The sequence below is a fragment of the Penicillium bovifimosum genome (assembly GCF_028826915.1).
Source record: "Penicillium bovifimosum strain IBT 22155 chromosome Unknown utg000007l_segment0_segment0, whole genome shotgun sequence".
NCBI lineage: Eukaryota > Fungi > Ascomycota > Eurotiomycetes > Eurotiales > Aspergillaceae > Penicillium > Penicillium bovifimosum.
In genome coordinates, this window is record NW_026622716.1 from 1,450,795 (window position 1) to 1,474,663 (window position 23,869).

General features: G+C 51.0%; 9 protein-coding genes across 9 annotated transcripts; 7 read left to right on the forward strand and 2 right to left on the reverse strand.

Moving 5' to 3' along the window:
* Positions 1-508: 508 nt before the first annotated feature.
* On the forward strand, positions 509-2,043 carry N7515_009467 (curved DNA-binding protein (42 kDa protein); the record flags this gene model as incomplete). The annotated part of the gene is made up of 5 exons (XM_056670211.1): positions 509-539; positions 679-762; positions 815-919; positions 985-1,797; positions 1,856-2,043. 5 exons carry the CDS (start codon positions 509-511, stop codon positions 2,041-2,043), a joined length of 1,221 nt encoding a protein of 406 aa, XP_056518010.1.
* Positions 2,044-3,769: 1,726 nt separating this feature from the next.
* Positions 3,770-7,100, forward strand: N7515_009468 (putative PHD finger domain protein; the record flags this gene model as incomplete). Its single annotated transcript, XM_056670212.1, has 4 exons — positions 3,770-3,815; positions 4,116-4,308; positions 4,372-5,751; positions 5,825-7,100. 4 exons carry the CDS (start codon positions 3,770-3,772, stop codon positions 7,098-7,100), a joined length of 2,895 nt encoding a protein of 964 aa, XP_056518011.1.
* A 798-nt stretch (positions 7,101-7,898) lies between these two features.
* N7515_009469 (Zinc finger PHD-finger) lies at positions 7,899-8,678 on the forward strand (the record flags this gene model as incomplete). Its single annotated transcript, XM_056670213.1, has 1 exon — positions 7,899-8,678. One exon carries the CDS (start codon positions 7,899-7,901, stop codon positions 8,676-8,678), a length of 780 nt encoding a protein of 259 aa, XP_056518012.1.
* A 428-nt stretch (positions 8,679-9,106) lies between these two features.
* Positions 9,107-11,015, reverse strand: N7515_009470 (uncharacterized protein; the record flags this gene model as incomplete). Its single annotated transcript, XM_056670214.1, has 8 exons — positions 9,107-9,234; positions 9,312-9,849; positions 9,914-10,108; positions 10,172-10,352; positions 10,410-10,480; positions 10,531-10,597; positions 10,648-10,762; positions 10,832-11,015. 8 exons carry the CDS (start codon positions 11,013-11,015, stop codon positions 9,107-9,109), a joined length of 1,479 nt encoding a protein of 492 aa, XP_056518013.1.
* Positions 11,016-11,259: 244 nt separating this feature from the next.
* On the forward strand, positions 11,260-13,184 carry N7515_009471 (dolichyl-P-Glc:Glc1Man(9)GlcNAc(2)-PP-dolichol alpha-1,3-glucosyltransferase ALG8; the record flags this gene model as incomplete). Its single annotated transcript, XM_056670215.1, has 6 exons — positions 11,260-11,336; positions 11,524-11,602; positions 11,664-11,857; positions 11,916-12,409; positions 12,468-12,607; positions 12,657-13,184. 6 exons carry the CDS (start codon positions 11,260-11,262, stop codon positions 13,182-13,184), a joined length of 1,512 nt encoding a protein of 503 aa, XP_056518014.1.
* A 1,904-nt stretch (positions 13,185-15,088) lies between these two features.
* N7515_009472 (uncharacterized protein) lies at positions 15,089-18,458 on the forward strand (the record flags this gene model as incomplete). Its single annotated transcript, XM_056670216.1, has 7 exons — positions 15,089-15,091; positions 15,184-15,249; positions 15,309-15,452; positions 15,505-15,607; positions 15,659-15,675; positions 15,723-17,326; positions 17,378-18,458. 7 exons carry the CDS (start codon positions 15,089-15,091, stop codon positions 18,456-18,458), a joined length of 3,018 nt encoding a protein of 1,005 aa, XP_056518015.1.
* A 729-nt stretch (positions 18,459-19,187) lies between these two features.
* On the forward strand, positions 19,188-20,473 carry N7515_009473 (coenzyme A transporter; the record flags this gene model as incomplete). The annotated part of the gene is made up of 2 exons (XM_056670217.1): positions 19,188-19,433; positions 19,496-20,473. 2 exons carry the CDS (start codon positions 19,188-19,190, stop codon positions 20,471-20,473), a joined length of 1,224 nt encoding a protein of 407 aa, XP_056518016.1.
* Positions 20,474-20,825: 352 nt separating this feature from the next.
* On the forward strand, positions 20,826-21,943 carry N7515_009474 (RNA-binding ATPase activator ESF2; the record flags this gene model as incomplete). The annotated part of the gene is made up of 3 exons (XM_056670218.1): positions 20,826-21,171; positions 21,234-21,476; positions 21,561-21,943. The coding sequence occupies 3 exons, from the start codon at positions 20,826-20,828 to the stop codon at positions 21,941-21,943; spliced, it is 972 nt and encodes a 323-aa protein (XP_056518017.1).
* A 185-nt stretch (positions 21,944-22,128) lies between these two features.
* N7515_009475 (ribosome-binding protein NMD3) lies at positions 22,129-23,866 on the reverse strand (the record flags this gene model as incomplete). The annotated part of the gene is made up of 3 exons (XM_056670219.1): positions 22,129-23,553; positions 23,641-23,740; positions 23,808-23,866. 3 exons carry the CDS (start codon positions 23,864-23,866, stop codon positions 22,129-22,131), a joined length of 1,584 nt encoding a protein of 527 aa, XP_056518018.1.
* Between the last annotated feature and the right edge of the window lie 3 nt (positions 23,867-23,869).

Consider the following 23,869-nt stretch of genomic DNA (forward strand, 5'->3'; position numbering starts at 1 on the left):
ACATGTTCCCCGGCCCCCGCAAAGCGAGAAACCATCTGCAGAGTTTCCGAAGAATAGGCGAAGGCCCAGTTCCCCAGGATGCATGGGAGATGAGGTCAGGTGAGGAGAAGTTACGGGGTCTGGAGGTGTAAACTGGAGGCCTGAGCGGTCTTGTCTGTAACTCATAGAAGCATCAGACGGAAAATTGAGACAAGAAAGATCGACCCCTACAGTTACATCAGTGGACTATGACTCGGCCAATGGCCTAGCTCAGTATGAAGTCAAACAGCTTGGTTATGGGAAACTGCCATGACGTCTTCGGCAAAGCCCTAGGCCGCCAGCCTGAAACTTCAGGCCCACAAAATCAACCCCACCAACGCTAAACGCCCTCTCGACGGCTCTGCACAAGACTCGATCTCGACCCATTCCTCTCCTCTAGCTCTACGCGGATTTACGATCCGAGGACCTTTTTCGAAACCACTTGCATTTTATTGTTCCTTTAAGCTCCACGAGCTCAATTCCTCTCACAATGGTCGACGAAAAAGCACCCGAGGTTGTAGGTATGTAAACTCCAGGTGGAAAGCTCTGACGTTTGTGGGCACCGGCTCCAACATGACCCATGAGCTCGCTGGCATACACGAAACCAGCAATAATGAGTCTGACTACACAGGACATGGCTAAACATGCCCTTTCTTCTAGACTACACCCTCAACAACCCCGATACGTTGACCAAGTACAAGACCGCTGCGCAAATTTCTCACACAGTCCTCGATGCTGTTATCGGTATGTTGCGCAATAACATCTTGCATATCAATGTGATCTAACGTCTATATAGCTCTTTGCTTGGAGGGAGAGAAGATTGTCGAGATCTGTCAGAAGGGTGACAAGCTCCTCGAGGAGCACATCGCCAAGGTCTACAAGGGCAAGAAGGTCGCCAAGGGTGGGTTTCCTCCTCGACTCTGTTGCAGGAAAATCCACATATACTAATAACTGCCTGCAATACAGGTATCTCTCACCCCACCACTGTCTCTCCTAGCTCATACGTGACTCCCTACACCCCTCTGCTTTCCGATGCCGCCGAAGCCGAGACCGTTCTCAAGGCCGGCGAGCTTATCAAGATTCAGCTCGGTGCTCAGATCGATGGATTCGGAACCATTGTTTGCGACATGGTCGTCGTTGCCAAGAAGGACTCCGCCGATGAGGTCATTACCGGCCGTGAGGCTGATCTGATTCACGCTACCCACTACGCCAACGAGGTTCTCCTGCGCCTCATGATCCCCCAGGGTCTTTTGGCTCAGGGAACTGACGAGGAGAAGAAGAAGGCCGCTGCCCAGAAGGCTCCTACTCAGGCTTACATGTCTTCTCTGCTCGAGAAGATTGCCAAGACTTACGACTGCAACGTCGTCGAGAACACCACCAGCTGGCTCTTCGGCCACAACGAGATTGAGGGCGAGAAGAAGATTATTCTCTCCCCCGGCAACGGTGTCCGTGGTGACGGTGTCCCCGAGGTTGGTGAAGTTTGGGGTGTCGAGGTTGGCCTCAGTCTGGGATCCGGCAAGGTCAAGAACCTTGACCACCGTGCTACCCTGCACCGCCGTACCACCACTACCTACGGCCTGAAGCGCCCCAGCTCCCGCCAGACCCTCTCCGAGGTTGTCAAGAAGTTCGGTACTTTCCCCTTCAGCTTGCGCCAGCTTGATGATGAGAAGGCCGCTAAGGTCGGTGTTGTCGAGTGTGTTCGTGGCGGTGTCCTGCGCCAGTACGAGCCTGCCGGTGAGGCTGACGGTTCCCCCGTCTCTCGCCTGCTGACCACCGTTGGTAAGTAGCATTGAACTTGACTGAGATGAACGGGATTCCAAGCTAACATCTGTCACAGCCATCACCAAGAACGGTCTCACTAAGCTCGCTGCCCCCAAGCCCGCTGATCTCGAGAAGATCAAGTCCGACAAGAAGATCGAGGACGAGGAAATCCTCAAGATCCTTGAGCAGCCTCTTGCTCGCTCCACTGGCAACAAGAAGAACAAGAGCAAGAAGAAGACCAAGACTACCGGTGGCGAGGAGTAAATATGAGACTTGGCTCTCAAACAAATTCCCTGGTCATCATTTCCATGCCACTACATCCCGGAATGTGAAGGGCAATATGTCCAATCTGAATACGAAACAGATATCCAATGACGAGCCTCGCAGCAGGTCAAACGAAATCTATCCAAAAACAAAAGAAGAACACTTGATCTTTCCAATGACGTGCGACCAGGACTGGCAATGCCAACATAATTTTGGGAACATCGGTATATACCATTGACGAAATTGGCACTTGGAGATCTCCTGCTTTCCCATGGAGCCATATCAGTCATGTATGTAGCAAATGGAGCAGACTCCATGGCCCAAATCAAGATGTTGCCAGTCTGTACTCGTGATTGTCGTAGATCTATAATGGGGACGCTCTAACTTTCGAGAGTAGCCACGGTAATGTTCCATCACTTGAGTATGGTATTCGTCGTATCTCATCACGAGTCTGTAAACTGCCGACGTTAACCTCAAGGCTGTCATCCGGCGTAGTGATCGAGACTAGCTAGGTACCTGTGCAGTGTGCTGTCGACTTTTCCATCGAATGTGACGGCAAGTCAAAGGTGTTTTCGAGCACTCGACTCTTGGTTTCCATGCGGTTGTATCGGCATATCCAACGGTAATGACCCTTTGCTGGGCTATGTAGTCAATATCTACTTCGTGGTTCACTGGCTGGCCCAGCCGCAATCCGCCGATGCGTGTGTAGTCTCGGTGGGCCAGTTTCGTAGGCGACTCGCGAGGTCTCATCGGAGTATGCTGGCTGTCTGACGCTCAACATAAGTTGGCGACACGGCCATTTGCCGTCTCTACGACTAGACCGTATTCTGGCCACGCCTCTCCAGGAGATATGAGTCCAGTACTATGTGTATGAATCTCCTCTCGTGAAGGCTAGGGTGTGTGTCTACGCCAAATGGTGTGTGGTGGACTGGCTGCCAGCTAGGTTAAGCTGAATCGGCCCCATCTGGGATGTCTATTGAAACTTCATACATAGGCAGACACTGAATATCAATAGAGCACAATAGGTATCAATGAGTCAATGTATCAATAGAGGTAGGTACCTAGCCATGTTTCTCTACGCTGAAGTACAATGGTAACACCTTCGAAACAATAGGAAAGGCAGCCTTGGAAGTCAAGGCTATTCAGGTGTATTGTATCTCATTGTTTCTCTCGATTCAACTCACCTGAGCACAACAACGCTGATCCAAAATGGAAGGTCCCCCATGTCGTGTTCCTGGACTATTTAGTCTCTCTTGTTTCCCTTATTCTTCTTCTATCTCTTCTCCTCTTCATATCACTTTTCACTTCTCTTTTTGCTCTTTGCTGTTTCATCTTCCATCTTTCGTCTTCGTTTTCATCTTTCAACTTCGTCATTCGTCGTCGTCTTTTGACTTCGTCTTTCGACTCTCGACTGCGTCTTTTGACTTCATCTTTCGACTGCGTCGACTGTGTCTTTCGACCGTCTGTTGACTGCGTCTTTCGACTTCGTCTATCGTCACCTCTCATTCTCTTTTCTTCTTCTTTCTCCTCTCCTCGTCATATCACTTCTCTCTTCTCTATTTGCTCTTTGCTGTTTCATCTTTCACCTATCGTCTTCGTTTTCAACTTTCAACTTTCAACTCCGTCGTTCGTCGTCGTCTTTTTACTGCGTCTTTCGTCTCTCCTGTTTTATCGTCACCTCTCGTTCTCTTTTTCTTTCCACTCACTTTCATTCCTTGTTTTCAAGATGATGGAGACTATCCGCCGAGCCTCAAAGCGCCTTCTCGAGAGACGTAAGTATTGCCTCTCTCTCTGTCTGCAGCAACCTCTCGCCTGGTCCCTCGCCTTTACTATGTCTGTCCTGTGACATTTGTGAGGCGGAGACCGTGTCTCTCAAGGCATCATGTCGCCCTCCCACTGATCTGATCACATCTCGGCTGGGGAAAGAAACCAACGAGGTGTTGCATCTTTCAGGTGAGATAGGGATTTGCCACATGTGACATCTGTCTGTTGTCTTCTTTTCTTTTCCTGTCCACTTTGCTTTTGAAACTTTACAAGATGATCAATGCTAACAGTTAATTCATTTTATACAGAACAAGAAAAGGCCCCGAACGATAAAAAGGAAAACGAGGAAAAGAAGATTGCCAAGGAGGAGACCGCTGAGGAAGAAAACACCGCAGAGGAAGAAAAACCCGCAGAGGGAGAAAAGAAGAAGACGGCGAAGGAGAAAAAGAAAAACACAAAAAAGACCGAGAAAAAGACCAAAAAGACCACCACAAAGGCCAAGTAAGTTGAGAAGTTGAGCCTGAAAAGTTAGGGCATTGGAGCGCGTGGCACTAACCCTAGCAGATTTGTTCCGCCTGCCCCGTCCGGAGAGGTCTCTTCTCAACCTGCGGCTTCACGGAAGCTTAAGAAGAAGGCCCGGCCGGAGCCAAAACCTCGGCCTCAGACTGAGCGGAAAATGAGACCGCTTGGGGAATATCCATCGGTCGCCGAATACAAGGCTGCTGGCGTGAGACCGCTCTCCGCTCAACAAATTGCGGAGCGCGTCGCGGCCGCTACCGCCCACATCCCGCGCCCCGTTCAAGATGGGCGCCTGAGCGGTGTTGAGAACTCCGCCGCCGACGATCTCTATGATGATGGACTTGCCAAAGAAGCGGCGGTTGCCTCGATATCTAAAGATGTCGTATCCCCCGCTGGTGCGACCACTCGCAACACCCCCATCCGGGACGACGAGAGCCTCCGCGTCACTCCCGTTGAGCCGGTTCCCTTTGCAAGTGCAGAGGATAACGAGTATGTCGCCGTGCTGAGGTCAATCCCGCTTCCACCGTCCGACAAATATGATCTCCTCAAACTCCGAGCGGTCATCAAGTTCGCCATCGCCCACGCCATCGAGAGTGGCAGTGAGCGATCAGCTCTGAGTCTGCTGTACCTTTGGTCCAATGCAGTAGATGATGAATTCCAGATTTCTCTGATTGCCAGCATCTCCGATGACAGTGCTGACGATCGACTGCGACTTGCTCTCATGGCACTGCTCAAGCACAGTTACGATGATGCCCGTCAGTGGTACCTGAACTACGTCCGGCCTGATTCAGATGATCCTGTCTCTGGAAAGGAGACCAGCCAGCCTACTGCTGATACTATTAACGCGGAGGACATCTTCAAGGTCTCCGACATCTATCGTGACACAACTGGTCCTCGACTTGAGGAAGCATTTCTCAGTGGGAAAACGAACACGGCGCCTCTAAAGAGGCCCAAGAAGCCTGTTCGGTCCAATGAGAACGCGCACAGACGCAAACGCAAGTGGGAGTCAGATCCCAATCACGACGCAAACATGCTACAGAAGCGTGCCCGTTTGCCACAGCTGTCGAAGATTGACATCATTCCCGAACAAACCAGTGCAGTTCGTGATGAGATCGGTCCGCCAGATGCTATTCAGCACCCTTACACAATTAACAACGCTGACCCAATTACCGCCGACCCAATTGATCGGTCGCGTTCCCTCCCTGTTTTTACTGGGTCCATTCTTGACCTTCCCCTCGTCAGGGCTTCAGAACCTCCGGAGTCAGTCGTTTCTGACCGGCGCCAGAACGAGCTGGCTGGGCGCGAGCGCTCGCTCTCTATTGACACGACCCTCTCGGATTTGTCGTCGATGTCCAACTCTGTTTACTCTGGCCGTTTCAACAATTGGTCTGGACCACACCCACCTCGGCAGATGCCAAACTCTATGTACGTGAACTGACTTCCTGATATGACTTGACGTGACTTGCTCTGTTCTACATGCTAACATGATACGTTACAGCGATCCGCCAGACAACAGTGATGAGTGCAGCAAGTGTGGCAAGGGAGGGAATCTTCTGTGCTGTGATACATGTCCCAATTCGTACCATTTCAAATGCTTGGATCCTCCCTTGGATCCCAAGGATCCTCCGAAAGGTGACTGGCACTGCCCTAAGTGCTCTATCCGCAACAGTTTCTCGACGCTGATCGCGCGAGGTGGCTACTATAAGAAAACGGAGTACCGGGTTCCTGGGCCCATTAAGGAGTATTTTGAAGGAGTGGGTGAGATGATCATCTCTGATGAAGATGGTTACGCTCGCAATCCGAAGAATTTCAGTTACTACAAATTGAAGCCCCACATCGAGCGACTGACTAAGGTCCCGGGGCCAGTCAAGGAAGGGGGTCACACTCTGGTCTCGTATGACCATCCCTATCATCTCCGAGAATTTGATACCAACGGGCAAATAATCCGTTGCGCAAAGTGTGCCGGCACGACATACGGTGGCCGGCCGATTGTTCAGTGTGATTACTGTGCCTGCCGATGGCACCTTGACTGCGTTTCTCCGCCCCGGGCGGCTCCACCGAATCCCTGGAAAGGGTGGATGTGCCCAAATCATGTCACCTCTGAAGACATGGTTGCAACCAAAACCTTTGACGGGGAGACGCGGCCGCGTCGCGTTCGGCGGCCGCGAAAGATGGCTTTCATGGACAGTGACTTGATTGTCACTGATGACCCTGACGAGAGTCGGTTCGATGACGACTGGAGGGGGAAGAGGGCACGCGTGTCTGCAGGGGACGTCGTCCTCAACTTCATCACCGCAGTCAAGCAAGACCACGGCGAACGTCATCTCAAGGAAAAGGAAATCGAGCGGAAGTGCATGGATTTGGCCAATCAGATGATCGATGAGTTCCTTTCAAATCAACGGAGTCGAGCTGAAACCTCGGGCGCTGCCCATATTGCGTCAGGTCTCCCTGAGGCCTACAAAGAAAAAATCTCTAACGCTGTCCGGACCCTGATCGCTAGGGGCCGAGAGATCGACGCGGCGAACGCTCTTCTTTCCATGGCCGGTGGCCAGGCTTCTTCCGTCAGCGAAGGCCACATCGCCGACGCTGCTGAAGTCAGTGACCCCTCTGCTCCCGTTTCGAATACCTCCTCTACCCCTATTTCGTTTGCTTCTGAGGAAGACTCCGAGACCGAGATCGCCCCTCCCATCCCTGCGTCGAGTCGCAAGCGCTCACGTTCAGACGACCAGGCTTCGGAGGAGCCGGCGCAAAAGCGCCAATTCACCAAGAAGTGAGCATCTCACTTCCGTTGTTTGATTTAAATGTTCGATTCTTTGGTCGCTCTCTGGCGGCCACATAACTCTCGGTGTTGTGTTTTCTCTCACGGCTCCGGCCTCCCGTCTTCCTGACTAAATGGGGCCCCGCAACTCCCCTGGTGGTTTTCTCGACGTGGCTGAGCAGCTCGGAGAATGTACGTGTACGATATGAATTCAGTGGGCCAAAGGGCCTATGGATATTTGCTTGCTTTGTCTTCGTTTACTTGTCAGAGTGGATAACTTGCTCTTGTTCAATATTACTTGTTAAATTTTGTAAATTGTCTTGGTTTCATTTGACATTTCTCTCGACGTGATCATGATGATGATGCCCAGAATGTTTCATACAAGAAAAGTGTAGCATTTAAACGAGATTATCAACGGTGGAAGGGAAATAGAAGGATGAAGACAAGTGGAAGGTGATGAGTTGATAAACCTTCCATGTCACGTTACCCGAACCCATCCCTGAGATCCGCCCTGCGGACTCTTCTCATATGACTTGCAAACCTATGTCACTAACTCGTGACATCTATTCGTATGGAAATACAGATCCTAACGCTTGCCATCAAGGCGAGCACTTCTCCCTCGAAGTAGCATAGATTTTCATCAGCCCCAACGGACAAGTAATCCGTTGCGCAAAGTGTGCCAGGCTCCAGCACAACATACGGTGGCCGACCTATTGTTCAGTGCGATTACTGTGCCTGCCCTTGGCACCTTGACTGTATTACTTCGCCCAGAGCGGCTACACAAATCCCTGGAAAGGTTGGATGTGCCCCGACCATGTCACCTCTGCAGAAGACCTTTGAGGACGAGACGCGGCCGCGTCGCGTCCGGTGGCCGAGAACTATGGCATTCATTGATTGTGAAATCACAGTCCCTGATAATCCAAACGACGGTCTATTTGGTGACGACTGGAAGGAGAAGAGGGCACGCGGCCCTGCAGCGGACGTCGTCCTCAACTTCATCACCGCGGTCAAGCAAGACCACGCCGAACGTCATCATCTCAAGGAAAAGGAAATCGAGCAGAAGTGCTTGGATTTGGCCAAGCAGATGACCGCTGAGTTCCTTTCAAATCAACCGAGTCAAGCTGAAACCTCGGGCGCTGCCCATCTTGCCTCGGGTCTCCCTGAGGCCTTCAAAGGAAAAGTCTCTAACGCTGCCCGGACCCTGGTCGCTGGGGGCCGGGAGCTCGACGCGGCAAACGCTCTTCTTTCCATGGCCGGTGGCCAGGCCTCTTCCGTCGGCGAAGGTCACATCGCCGACGCTGCTGCAACTATTGTCTCCCCCTCTGCTCCTATTTCTGTCGCCTCGTCTGCCCCCGTTTCTGCTCCTTCTGAGGGCGCCTCCGAGACCGAGGCCCTCCCCGCCGACGCTGCTGCAACCAGTGTCCCCTCTGCTCCCGTTTCGAATACCTCGTCTACCCCCATTTCGGTTTCTTCTGAGGAACACTCCGAGACCGAGGTTCCCCCTCGCATCCCTGCGTCGAGTCGCAAGCGCTCACGCTCAGACGACCAGGCTTCGGAGGAGCCGGCGCAAAAGCGCCAATTCACCAAGAAGTGAGCGTCTCACTTCAGTTGTTCGATTCAAATGTTCTGGCTCTTTGGTCGTTCTCTGAGCGGCCACCGCAACTCCCCTGGTGTTTTTGGCGACGTGCTGAGCAGCTCGGAGAATGTACATGTACGATATGCATCCAGTGGGCCAAAGGGCCTATGGATATTTGCTTGCTTTGTCTTCGTTTACTTGTCAGAGTGGATAACTGACTTACTCTTGTTCAATATTAGCTGTTAAAATTTGTAAATTCTCTCGGTTTCATTTCTCTCGGCGTAATCATATTCGTATGGAGATACAAATCCTAAAGCTTGCCATCTAGGCGAGCACCTCTCCCTCGAAGTAGCATAGATCTTCACCGCCCCGTCACATAAGAGATTAAGACATAACGTATATAGATAAGCTGGGGGGCGATGGAAAGGGAGGAACGGAGGGTCCGTCTACAGGTATTTCTTGGGCATGTTGGCCCGGCGACGCTTGTAGACCACGTAACCGATAACGAGAAGGACCTGGAACGCGATCAGGCAGAAGATGAAGAAGCCCATGCGCGGAGCGGAGGAGGTAATAGCTGTAAGATGAGAAGAAACCCAGAGATTAGTAAATTGTCCAGATGCAAATTATTGGAGCAAGACGAAGAAGACTTACCACTCAGCAGGTGGCCCTGCAGGTTCTCAGTCAGGCTGAGGTGGGAAGAGCGCAGGGTTTCCTGGAGCTGGCTGAAGCGCCCGTCCTTGCCTTCCAGATCACGCTGGATGTTCTGGAGCAGTTGCTCGATGTGGCTGAGCTTGGCATCGAACTGGGCGTTGATGGAGCCCTGCTGGCGCTCCTGCATCATGATCTTCTGCGCAAGCTCGGTGTGGCGCTGTTCGGCCTTCTGGGCCAGGTTCTGGACCAGGCTCTCCATCTTCTGGATCAGGTTGTTGTTCGCCTTGGTGAGCAAATCGATGCGACGGCCGAGATCGGTAGATATGAGAGCGGTGTCCTGGGCGCTGATCATTCCGTCTGATCTGATGTTGAACATGGGTTGGAGGGGATCCGCGTTGAGGATCGGCTGCTGGGATGATGGTATGGTTGAGCCCTGGCCAGTGGCGGACTCGAGGATGAACTTGAATACTTCGAAGGAATCGGGGTTTTCAGGGGTGGCCGCTGTGATACCGAAGGTGTTTCCTGCGGGCAAAACGACCTGTTCTGGTTAGTATAGTGTAGATGGTTGCGGCTGTGTCAGGTGCAAAGGGCAGTGTACATACTTTGTCGGTGGAGAAGCAGAGCTTGTCGTCGATAGTAACTTTGAAGACGGAGCTGGTGTGTTTAAGTTTCACGACGGATGGACGGCCGAGGTTGCGGTAGGAGTAGTCGCAGTGACCAAAGGCTAAGGTATCGGGGCTGTTGTGGCTTTTGTAATCGGTGGTACCGTCGTTCAAGAATCCACGCACGCTGCCACCCTATTAAGAAAATGTTAGTGAACAATACACTTCAGCAATAAAATGCGTCGCGGCAATACTAACTCGTCCACCGTGTGTATCGATTACAAGAGCAAAGCCGTCGAATGGGCCGACAGTGTAGATGCTCGATGTACCAATACGGGACTGACCCTCCTTGGTATACCACAGCTGCAGGATTCCACCTCCGCGTTCCGGTCCACTTGCTCGGAATTGGAACTCTGCTGACCATTCCGACTGAGAGACTCTATACCAAAGTTAGGGTCGTGCATCCAATATTATGGTTTGAAGCCCTTCGACTTACGGACTCTGTGCCCATGCTGATCCCCGTGTGTTGCCGGGATATGGAGGTGTCAAGATGACTTTGTCGGATAACTAAATGACTATTAGGTCTGTTCATTGACAGGCACGGCGGTACCACTCACAACAATGGGTTCATGGCCCTCTCCTCCTAGGGTCCATCCTGGGATAGAATCGCGGCTCTGTGATATCCTGGTCTGGAATTAGACAAGCTGAAAGTCCAATGGGTACTCTACACTCACGTCTGACCAGTTCCAAAGCTTGAGCTTTCAATAACCTGAGCTGTGAGCCCTGTGGCGAACAATGCCAGAGAAGCCAGCGTCCTCATCATGTTGTGCGGCTTGACCGTTGACGAAGCTTGTGGTTGATATGAGATCTCAGATACTTGTCGCAGCAGGTGTCAACGCTTGCTATGGCTTGATTCACAATCGCACTTTCGATTGCAAAGGCTGGAGACAATGCTGGTAGTTATCCAGCCGACAACAACAGCGATAACGCAGAGACGGGTCTCCTTTGCGATGACAGCTGCAGATGGCGAGAAATCAATAAAGTGATGAAGCTCTACGCTGTTGAGAATGGTGTGCCGGATTCCGACGTCCGTGAAGTCCATGCGGAGAGAGTGTGTTTCTTCTTGGCGTTGTCTGCGTTTGTCCTAAACAGTCCTATCGTCGATCTGGCCTCCTGTTTCACTTCTGATTTGATCTCCGACCTCCGCACTGGTCACGTGCGGTCAAAAGAACATGCGGAGGTCCGGAGGAAGCTTCTTACTTCGCCGGTACGCGCAATTTCGCGTCTTGTGTCTCCTACGGTCTCCCCCAACTTTTAACGCTGCCCCGTCATGACCAGGAGCTCCAATGGCTGACCTCTACCCTTCGTTGGCGCAATGCGCTATCGTTGCAGCTGCTTTCAAGGTGCTGCTCTTCCCCGCATAGTGAGTCCCGCTCTGCTCGCCGCACAGGATTACAAGATTCGAGAAGCTAGCTGGAAAGATCGCGTGGGCTGGAAATACTGCATGCGATATTTTCGCAAGTGTAGCAGCCAGGGACAATACGACCACACAGCTTGGTGGACATAGGATAATATGAAGAACTTGGCTAACGCTTTTATCTGTGTTGCAGCAAATCGACCGATTTCGAGGTCCATCGCAACTGGCTCGCCATTACCCATTCCCTTCCAGTTCAAGAATGGTACTATGAGGTACGTCGGTCGGTCGCATATATTCGGATTGAATTGGAGGCGTTAACTTGAGGTGGTATAGAAATCCTCGGAATGGACGCTCGATTACCCACCGTTCTTTGCAGCCTTCGAGTGGCTGATGTCGCAGGCCGCTGCATATGTGGACCCTGCGATGTTGGTCGTGAAGAACCTTGAATATGATTCCTGGCAGACCGTGTACTTCCAAAGAACAACCGTCATCCTGACAGAGCTCGTTCTGGTCTATGCGCTTAGTCGGTAGCTCACTCCGCTGATTCACAATCTGATGAAATGAAACCTAACAGGCATTCCCTAGATTCGTCAAGTCGGTTCCTTTGCCGAACAAGCAGGCTGCGCATGTGGCCAGTCTTTCGATCCTGTTATCCCCCGGTCTTTTCATCATCGACCATATCCACTTCCAGTACAATGGCTTCATGTACGGGATCCTAATCCTATCAATCGTCCTAGCCCGCAAGCAGTCGACTATCCTATGGAGCGGAATTCTCTTCGCGATCCTATTGTGCATGAAGCACATATATCTCTATCTTGCTCTTGCCTACTTCGTCTACCTGCTGCGCAGCTATTGCCTTGATCTGAAATCGGTTTTCCGACCTCGATTCGGTAACATCATCAAGCTTGGGTTTTGCGTGGTGGCTGTGTTTGCAGTTGCCTTTGGCCCATTTGCGCAATGGGGCCAGTTGCTGCAACTCAAGGATAGGCTGTTTCCGTTTTCGAGAGGGTTGTGTCACGCTTACTGGGCGCCGAATATCTGGGCGATGTACTCCTTCACTGATCGAGTGTTGATTCAGCGTAGGTCTTCTATGTTCTTCCATTGCACATATATGAAATTTGCTGACAATCTGTCCAGTTGCTCCGAGGTTGGGACTTCCTGTGAACACGGGTGCTCTAAACAGCGTCACCCGAGGACTGGTTGGCGACACCTCCTTCGCCATCCTCCCGGAAGTCACTAAAGAACACACCTTTATCCTGACCTTCTTGTTCCAGCTGGTACGTGTTACTCGCCTTATCCTTTTGGCTCACTCTTACGATTGTATAGATTCCTTTGATCAAGGTCTGGTTCAATCCAGGCTGCTGGGATACATTTGTTGGCGCGCTAACCCTCTGTGGCTACGCATCCTTCCTCTTCGGCTGGCACGTGCACGAGAAGGCCATCCTTCTCATCATCATCCCCTTCAGTCTCATCGCGCTCAAGGACCGTCGCTACTTCAGCGCTTTCCGACCCCTGGCGGTTGCGGGACACGTCTCTCTCTTCCCACTTCTGTTTACGGCAGCCGAGTTCCCTCTCAAGACTGTCTACACAGTGATGTGGTTGGTGTTATTCCTCTTCGTCTTCGATCGAGTCGCACCTGTCCCCGAACGACCCCGAATTTTCTTATTCGACCGGTTTTCACTGCTCTACTTGACTGTGTCAATCCCACTGATAATATACTGCTCCTTGGTGCATCAACTGATATTCGGTTGGGACCGACTAGAGTTCCTGCCATTGATGTTCATGAGCAGTTATTGTGCTCTTGGTGTGGTTGGAAGCTGGGTGGGCTTCATGGTGGTGTACTTTACAGCATAACTATAGCTACTAAACTGGTCGTTGCCCGTTGGCCTTTTATAACAAAATTCCTTCGGTATTGTTGCATTGTCATAAAGAGACCTCGGAATTCACTCGGGCAATTTTGATTGAAACCTGCACTTCAACTGCCCAATGGGGTACGGACTAGTGTTTGCATTGTATGTTTCCACGTGGATAGGACCCACAGATCATAGAGTCTATTTCCACACTAGTCTTAATTAGGTTAGCCTTTCTTCACCCATGGTTGGCCTGCAGCCAAATGCAGGTCGGATAGAAACATGGGGGAAGAATCTGCTTTCTTTGCTGGCTGTCAGCTCATACCTAAAGTACGCGTTTATTGCTTTCATACACCTGTTGCAACAGCTGTTGCCCATTGGCATGGCCAGATAACTGACTTTGTCCATATATATTTTAGTAGTGGTTATCACCTAGGTAGGACTGCGGCTCTGATAATATATGTTGGCTACCTAGGCGCTTCATTCCATTCATCTCCAACTCATTGGTTACCACGATGCCATCTTTCATATCTAAGGTATAATTACCCCTGTAGACTTCCCAACAGCGGTTCTAAGGAATATAAGACCGAATAGGCGACTATTATAGAGGGCAACCTACGTCACACATATAGCTCTATCCATCGCGCGTAGCCGCGCAGGAAGCGAGCAAACACCAAACTATTGGGATTTGTTCCAGAGAGACCTGCTCACATGGTTTGAGGGTATATATAGAGTCCGAAACATTGAACGAGCCTTGAATGGTCAGTGCGCTTGTAACACTGTGGCTGAAGTGTATCAAATCTGCGTTTCAAATAGTAGTTACTGCTTGAGCTAGAGTTATGGAAGGTGTCAATAAATACCAGCACATAGGGAATTCGAGCCTGAAAGCCAAGCCCTCTAAACAATATCACTGCCCGTAGCTTGGTGTAGCCAAGTCGGTCTTAAGATAGGTCGCATAACATCTCAATGAAACCCAACTCAGCCAGGTAGATAACTAAACACCGGACAAACCAAGGCTCGAGCAATCTAAGTAAAAAGTGTTATTGAAACAAATGGCTTTCAAGCTATTATCAAACAAAGATAGTGGGTGATATGTCCTTGTTAATTGATGTTTCCAATCTTAGGCAAGTCGGGGAGGCGACAGGAATGGAAGGCTAGAATTGATAAACGCGTTAGAAAACCAAAGATATTCACTTATCCTATAAGGTAAGCTTTTAGATAAAATCTCCTCCAAGAGACGAGTCGAACGAGGGTAAAATTCATGTAGGGTTGGGGTTGCGAAGTGAAAAGACATTGTCGGGGGCGATGACGAGGGGGAGAAGGGGAAGAGTCTCGAGGCCATTTGGCTCCCGCTTGCTCCTCCTCTCCACCAATCAGCTTCGATTTAGCCGTCCTGCAATGATCTACCGCTCCGTCCTTTTGTCTACCTTTCTTCTTTCCTTCTTCCTTCCACCTTCAAATATTCACTCTACACCCATCACCCCCACAACCCAAGGCATACAACACCAGGATTACATCTCAGAATTGCCTGGATTTGCTGTTTCATATAAGACGCGTTTTACTCCGGTAAGTCCGCCGCATGAGCTCCGCCGAGGCATTGTTCTCTTTCTCGTTCGCGTATTCTGGGTCTGCGACCAGGCCTGATCATGGCAATTCCCTCCCATCCGCGTACCCGCGCACCCACCCCTACACCAAGATACACTCTAGCAACTGGAGTTTCTGCATTCTATCCTACGATTTGCCATCACCTCCGTTGATCTTCGATCGGACGCGGTCTCTACCTTCGCACAACGAATTAGCTTCACCCGCTAACCAATATTGCGTGTTCACTAGTCCGTTCATGCTTGAATCTACCCACGGCAAATATCGGTCGACTGGCGCGTCCACAGCCAATATCTAAACCCCAATATGGTATGCGACACAATGGTGGAAGGGCCGCGGAGGTCTCGAGAAGAAGGTTGTAGATGCTGCGGAGACGGAGGCTGACACAAATATTGGATTAGGTGCTATTCAAACGGAAACCGGTTCAATACCTTCCCCAGACTGTCATTGAAGATGATAGCTCCGAGGTATGCCTTCCATCTCTCATACTGCAGATCTGCCTGCTGACTTTCGATGTTACCACTAGGTTTGGGTAATTCCAGAAACCAATGAGGTCTTCACCTCCTACGTGCATTACCTTCAGCGAATGGATTTCTACAAACAACGCCGATTTATCTGCGAGATCACCGGCCATTCGGGGTTGACATTCTTTGAGGCACTGCGCAGCGAGGTACATTATACCATGAATACCCAATTCCAGACGTACGCTAAGACTTGAATAGACGGAGGAGTCGCGGGAAGTCAATAACAGTTTCCCCGATGCACTGAGAGAACCTATTTTGCGCAGGATTCAGTTCTCTACAGTCTCGAGAGTGGACAGTTTGGGTATGTAACCTCCCTTCTATAGATGCGACCATGCTAACAATGTGTTCATAGTGGATGAGATTTACGAAGTGAGATACTCCAGTCATTCCATTAATACACAATCTAACAAAACTAGGAATTCAAATCCGACTTTTACCCTGGCGAAGCCGTTGTTATCCTGCTGGACGACAACACTCGACTCAATGGTACCATCAGAGACAAAGCCAACTTCGCAGAGCAGTTGTATGCTGATGGTACCATAAAGAGTCCTGCCTTTGCGAGATATCTGGTCAAGATAATAGACAAACAAAATGAAGAGGCCCTGCTGGATCAGGACCACATCACGCGCGATCGAAAGGCATTTACCAAATTGATGCTGCGCGGGTTCATCAAGAACAATGTCACCAGAGAGTCCTGGACTGGCGCTCCTTGGTTAGTCAAACCATCTGTCGCGGAAACATACAAGATTCCCATCGAAGTGCCGAAGCATCTGCAGTATGGAGCAAAGGTGGCGGAGAAGAAGGCGATGAAGAAAGCGGATCAAGAAGGCTTCTTTGGATTCTTTTCTTCGCAGCAGTTGCCCGAGTTGAAACCCGCGGTCAAGGGGCAGAAGTCAAAGCTATCTGCACAGGAGATGGCCAAATCGAGGGAGGCACAGTATCAAGAGTACCAGCGGTCGCTAAACGGGAACCCGTCATTCCTCTTACCTTCGAACCCATTGCGTCCTTCCAAACCCCCACTGGTTGGCGACAGGAAGCATGCTGGCACCCCGGCAGTGGTCATCAAGAATGAGCCGAGACCTCCAACTCCACCACCAATCAAGTATCCCATCGAAGATCTGGATCTTGCTCCAAATACCAAGCAAAAGCACCGACCGACTCTGAAGTTCATGATGGTAGGTGAGTCTGAAGACGATGGCGCCGAAGATCTTCTGCCTGATGATCTAGAGCCGGAAACGGTGGGGCTGCTTCTGGAGACTTGGGGTACACTCAATGTCTACTGTGAGGTCTTTGAGTTGGATTCGTTCACATTTGACGATTTCATCCAAGCTATGCGGTTCTCATCAGAAGATATGGACTGCGAACTGTTCGTGGAAGTGCACTGCGCCGTTCTCAAGAAGCTTGTCAATTCATCGAATGATGATGGCGCCGTTCAAATCTCACTCCCAGACTTCCCTGCTCCCGATTCCGATGATTCAGAGGAGGATGATGACGATGAAGATGAAGAAGAAGGGGAGGAAGAAGCCACGGACGAGACTCCTGAGCCACAGGCGAGACCCGGTCGAATGTCCACGAGGGGAAGTCTGGCCAAAGAAGAGGCAGCCATTATCAAAGCACAGGTCAAGGAAGATGAACCCGAGGAGACGCAAATTCATCGCGCTGGCGAGATGCTTGAAGAGTATGGCTGGATCGAACGTCTGCGCAACCGCGATTTCCGCAACGGTGGATGGCAGTTGATAATGGTTGGACTTTTGCACCAGCTGTCTGTTCAGCCTCGCTCGGAGCAACTCTGCAACACCATTCTCAAGCATTTGGCACCTCTCGATCGCGAACCTACACAACATACCGTGCAGGAGCAGTACCGAACACTCGACGTCAATCTGCGTACCAGGGCGCTTCAAATAATTTGCATGTTGAGTATGGAGACTAGAGCCATCCGCAACTACCTAGAAGAGTGCAGCAACCAAATGACGGAACTGCGCAAGGAGAAGATTGAGTACCAGAAAGCCCGCAAAGCAAGGTAAGTTGACCGTTGCGCATTTACATTGCTTTTATTAACATGAACTTGCAGTCTCATCGAACTTCGTCAACTCCACCAGGACCGCAAGGCTCTTCAGCCTGAACCCGAGAAAACTGGAAAGTCACCTACGCCCGTGCCCGAATTGGATGGCTTGGAAGACTCAAGACTCGGCCTCGAGGGTGACTCTGAAATGGTTGACGACACAGAGGACGAGGATACCCCTCGGCCACGTTCACTACGCGGAGGGGTTGATCGAGCTCTGGAGCGTAAGCGGAAGCAAGAGCTGGAAAAGGCTCGAAAGGAGATCCTGGCAAAGCAACCGAAGGGGTCCAAGCAATACCAGCGAGTCTTGAAGAAGATCGATGAGCAGAATGCCAAGATCGAGAAGCTCCAGGAGCAAATCGAGACGGTGGAAAATAGTCTCCGCGAGACCGACTGCCCCCGGATTCGATGCCTGGGACTGGATCGCTTCTGCAATCGCTACTGGTGGTACGAGCGCAACGCGATGCCCCACGAAGGTATGCCAGACAGCTCGACGGCCGAGGCACGCTACGCCAATGGTCGTCTGTGGGTGCAAGGCCCGGATGAAATGGAGTACGCTGGTTTTATCGACGTGACCGACGAACAACGCAAACAGTATCAAAAGCATTTCCAAACCACCCCAGCAGAGCGCAAGAAGCATGAAGAGGGTCCAACCCACCTTTCTAATGCTCGCGAATGGGGCTACTACGAGGACCCGGAGGCAATTGAGCAGCTGATCGAGTGGCTGGACTCACGGGGCAACCGGGAATCCAAGTTGCTGAAAGAGCTGGTCAATCAGCAAGAATATATCGCCAAGTACATGAAGAATCGCCAGGCATACCTGGCCGGGACCCCTCAAAGGGCGGAGTCGGAGGATATTATTCCAGCCAAACGTGTGACCACCCGAACGAAGACTTACATGGATGTGAATGAGACTAGTCTCCGTTGTCTACGCTGGAAGAACACAACCGCTCTGTCGCAGAATGGACATCTTCATGTTGATCCCGGCCGACCAAACAAGCGCAAGCGGGTTTCCGAAGACAACAGAGTGACCAAAGCTGCCAAACAGGCCAAGCCTTTGCCCCGAACACGCGCGCAGCGCAGGGGTTGATGTCTTTGAGGGCATTGATTCGACAATATCACGCGACCACGACATTTCTCTGTACTTTGTATACATCTCGAGCTGCATGGAGATGGGGAGTTCCTTCCTTTTCAGACTAGCATTTTTTCTTTGAGAAGTAAATTAGCTTAGAACCAATTCAACACATAGAACGGACTGTCTAAGAGAGTATATGAGTTAGTAGGTATCACAGAGAGTATATCAGTCTACCAGAACCCGATCATTTAGAATCTCATACAACCAGTGAGCTGCCTTTGAACAATGATGCTCCTATCAGGGTTAGCGTGGAAGTAAGACACGATGACAACCGGCTTCTCGGGATTCGGTGATTGTGCGGGCCGTATCAGTACCGTATTCCCTCGGTTACGCGCGGAGACCTGCTGGTATCGGCATGTCAGTCTGTAACGACTCCCATTCCGAAGTTCGCCAAATACGTCAGTGGAATCAGACACACACTTCTTCCTCCGTCACCATTTGGAATTGCGCACCCAGTCTTTGTTCGCAGCCTACTATATACTCGCCGGCATATCAACACAATCAGTATAAATCGACGTGCACAGTTATTATAAGAACCGAACATCATCCGGTAACCCGAGACTTCTTGCTGATATCGCCGAATTGATCACGCGGCAACGGGGATCTTGCCCCAGATTTTCCCACCCCTCCCTCGAGCCTCGCTTGCTCCGTCGCCGTTCCTTCTTTCCCCCTCCGTCTCATCCCATGTCCACTGGTCATTCGGACCATGCCTATGACCTGCGCAAGACCCCAGAGTCAACTTCACAGTCCGCTCCGATGAGCGAAACAGCGCCGCCGAGATCGTCGCTTATTCGCGGCGCAACAGAATCCATTGCCTCAACTCATACCGATACTACACACAAACCAAAGAACTCCAAAAGAATGACTGACAAACAAACCCTGGACTATGTGGTCAAGAGTGGCATTGCGGGAGGGCTGGCGGGGTGTGCGGTAAGTTGATATGTGAAGCCGAGGTACTTCTGAAATTTGTACTAAGTGGTCGCAATATACAGGCCAAAACCGTTGTAGCACCACTCGATCGTGTGAAGATCCTATTCCAAGCGTCAAATCCCCAATTCGCCAAATACACAGGTAGCTGGACTGGCCTGTTCGCAGCAATCAAAGACATCAAGCGCAATGAAGGCACCACGGGCTTGTACAAAGGCCACTCCGTGACTCTCCTCCGCATCTTCCCCTACGCCGCTATCAAATTCCTTGCATATGAACAAATTCGTGCCGTCATTATTCCCTCCAGCGAACATGAGACTCCATTCCGCCGCTTGATCTCCGGAAGTTTAGCCGGCGCCACTTCCGTATGCTTCACATACCCCTTAGAGTTGATGCGAGTGCGAATGGCTTTTGAAACACGACAATCGCACCGCGCAGGGTTGGTCGATATCTGGCGCCAAATATACCACGAACAAGCCCGAGCCCCGCCAACTCACTCCGCCGCAGCCACAGAATCGTCCACCGTTGCTGCGGCTGAAACTGCATCTTCGGTCGTGTCAAAAGCCGTCCCTCGCACTGGCATTTCCAACTTTTACCGTGGCTTTGCTCCCACTATCCTCGGCATGCTCCCTTACGCCGGAATGTCTTTCCTCACTCATGACACAGTGGGTGATTTGTTCCGCCACCCGGTGGTCGCGCCCTATACCTTACGACGAGGTTCAAGTCTAGAGGCTTCTGCGGAACGGTCTAGACGACCACCGCTCAATACCACGTTCGAGCTTCTGACCGGTGCCGTTGCCGGTCTCGTCTCACAGTCTTGCTCATATCCCATTGAGGTCCTCCGTCGGCGCATGCAGGTCGGGGGTGCAGTTGGTGACGGGCACCGTCTTGGAATGGCCGAAACGGCTCGTACAATTTGGCTTGAGAGAGGGTTCCGAGGATTTTGGGTTGGACTCACTATTGGATACATTAAAGTTGTGCCCATGGTTGCTGTCAGCTTTTACGTCTACGAGCGAGCCAAAATTTGGATAGGCATCAATTAGACTTGTTAAATACCCTTTGCCCTTTGCACATATCATGTGGGCTCTCCATACTATCTGGCGTTCGGGGATACCTTGGGAAGATTTCTTTTTGGCATATAGAGCCCGGCTTCTTCATTGATATACACCGTCAATCAATCTCATTCACCTCATCCACCTCATATTTTTTGTCTTTTCGACTTGTAAATCCAATTAGATTATTCTACATAGACATGGATACTCAACTCAGAACCAATGTTCGTCCCTCCAAATGTAATGGAACTGATACTCCGGGCGCACGGACCACCCGCATAAAAAAAGTTGCGGATCTCCGCTTCTCACCAGACACCAACAATCTTCCCTAGAACACCACAAAATGACGACCCGCAAGCACAACGACTTCCTAGACATCGCAGTCAGCGACGACGATGCCAGCGCCAGCGACCGCGGCTACGACTCCGAAGCCAACGCTGACAGCAAAGGACGAGCCGTGAAGCGACGCCGGACAACGACGCGGGCTTCTCTCTCCGGCTCTGACGAAGACGAAGATCAAGACCAAGACCACAAAGACGAAAGCGATAACGAGGACGGCGGTGCACTTCTAGAGGTTTCCGAAGAACCCAGCAAAAGCACCGAAAAGTCCGCCAAATCACTCAAAGCAAAGGGCAAACTAGCCAAACTGGCAAAGCCACCCAAGAAAGATAAATCAGGCGTCATTTACTGTGAGTAACTATCCCTACTATTTAGTCTGTGTGGACATTGCCAGGTCGCTGACAATCATCAGTCTCTTCTCTCCCACCATACCTCAAACCCTTCGCATTGAAAGGCTTACTCGAGAAACGCGGTTTCGACGGTATCACAAAAGTATTCTTAGCACCACTTCTCCCATCCGCAGCAGGCCACAAACAGCGCAGCAATAAGCGAAAGCTCTATACGGAAGGATGGGTGGAGTTTAAGAATCGCAAGACGGCCAAGATCTGCGCGGAGACGTTGAATGCGACAATTGTCGGTGGTCCGAAGTCTAGCTGTCAGTTACTTTCCCCTTCTCTCTCCTGCGGGAAAATATCCCTGCTACTGAATACGAATACTGACGGCGCTATTATGTGTATAGGGTATCACGACGATGTGTGGAACATAAAGTATCTGCGCCGATACACTTGGTCTGATTTGATGGAGCAGATTCAGCGTGAGAGAGCTGAGCGTGAGGCGCGCATGCGCATTGAGACTTCTCGTGCGCAGAAGGAGGCGAAGGTGTTTATTGAGGGTGTGGAGAATGGGCGGGTTGCGGATGGTATGGCGAAAAAGAATGAGGAGAAGATGAAGAGGAGGTTGAAGGATGCCGAGGCTAAAGAGGGGGAGAAGGAGGATATGCAGTCTAAGAAGGCTGTGTCTACGAAACGGCGGTTCCATTTCCAGCAGAATGAGGTTGTTGGGGGGGCTAAGGATGGGGCTGTTGCTGATGATGCCAAGCGAGTGCTTGGGAAGATTTTCTAGGTTTATTATAGTCAAGGAACGTTGTACATGTCGATTACGGTCGAGACGATGTCTTAGGAGTCAGAAGTTTGCACATTGCATATATCTATTTGACATAATGAACTTTTTTGTGTTGATTGAAAAGACCCTGAAAAATCCACAGAAACGCCAGCCGATGATCGCCAAGGATATCATTTGCAGAAAGCTCATTCATTGTCATCCATGTTCAACTCGTCAAAGTCATCAAGCAGCTCCTCCATGTTGATCTTGGGCACGGCGTGACCCTCTCCGTCCATATCTTCATCGTCATCCTCGTCCATCTCGTCTTCCATGGCCTGCTGTTGGCGGACCTTATACAAGTCGAGAGTTTGACGCAGCTCCTGATCCTCTTCAACATCACGCAAGAACATCTCGTAATCTGCTTCCATACGGGCGAGCTCCTGCTCCTGGCGCTTGTTTGTGGGGACATTGGCGTTGGGGTTGGTAGCTTCCTCCTCGTGCTCGCGAGCCATGCGCTTCAAGCGCCAGCTGCGCTTGGACTTCTTGCTGCGGACGTAGTGCTTCTTGATGAGGACCACATCTGGGATTGTTGAGCCGTACTGGTGGCTGTTCTCAATGTCATCGAAGTGGGGGTTGTTGAACTGGGTTCCGGTCAAGTGGTAGCCGAGAACGGAATCACCAACGTGAAGAATACCACCCAAATGAGTCCGTGTGAAATAAGTAGTGTCGTTAGATCCGAGGTCAGCAGCACGGGCAACGGTGGCCTCGGATAAGAGGTAACGGCCGTTAGAGATGCCAGTAGACTCAATATCCAAGACGATGAATTCCTTGAGCTCAGTGATATCGGCGAGGGTCGAAAATGGCTGGCGCCAGTAGGTGCCAGTGGGAACATCGGTTGTCCGGAGAGTGCAGGGGTCCATAAGGTTAACAGTAGTACCAACGCGGTGGCAAATAGTTAGCGGGCTGATATCAGATAATGAGCGCGCCAGCTTAATCGGTAGAGCAACAAGATCGTCCTTGCAGATGGGGATAATCTCGCAGGAGAAGTTGAACTTCATTGACTTGGTGCTTGTGTGGATATCCATAGAAATCAATTCTTCGGACTTTTTGATCTTGCATGGCACGACACTGCTGAGGAAGTCCAGCATCTTTTGAGCATGGTTGCGCTGACTGAAGTAGAAATCAAGACCATCCTTGGCTTCCTTGATGTTGACAGTGTCCTTGTGAGCACCGTGCTTGAGGATTAACTGTTCCAGGTACAAGAAAGTACGCTTGTGGGGAACCTTCTGGCGAACCTGGACAGAGGCACGCCAGGTGTTTGCCGTGAACGATTTCTGGCAATCAGAACATTGCTGGTTGGCCACAACATAAACAATTTCGAAGCTCTGCTGAATAATAGTACCCTGGAAGGCCTCGGACTGAATCTGCAACTTGAGACGAATTCGCTTTGAGTGAGGCTCAGTCCAGATGAAGCTCGCGTCGATGATTCGGACTTTGTTCAGACCACGGAGCCGTTTTAGACAGATGGCGAGGAGTTCCTTTGATTCGGGGGCTGCGACGACCCAGCTGGTGGGGGGCTGGAGCCAGCGCTCACAATCCCTACAGCAGTGGAGGACTGCGTCTCGTTGCACCTAAAAGAGAGGAATGGATGTCAGCCGGGAGAACAGAAAACGGGAATCGCCACATAACCTGAGGCTTGAGGGTTATTCACAACGTACACCTTGGGAGACATCGACAGTAAGTCTGATACAATCCGTACACAAAGCTCCGGCGGAGGTAGTTCCATCGATGGGAGCACCACAGTTGCAGCAGAGAATGCTGTAGTTGAGTATTAGCGATCAGGTCCTAGGTGGGGGAAACAAAATTCTTTGCGATAAGAACTCACGTTGCTGCAGTCTGCTCCTGTTGGCCCACATAAACGGGGGCATCGAGATCCATCGACATCTT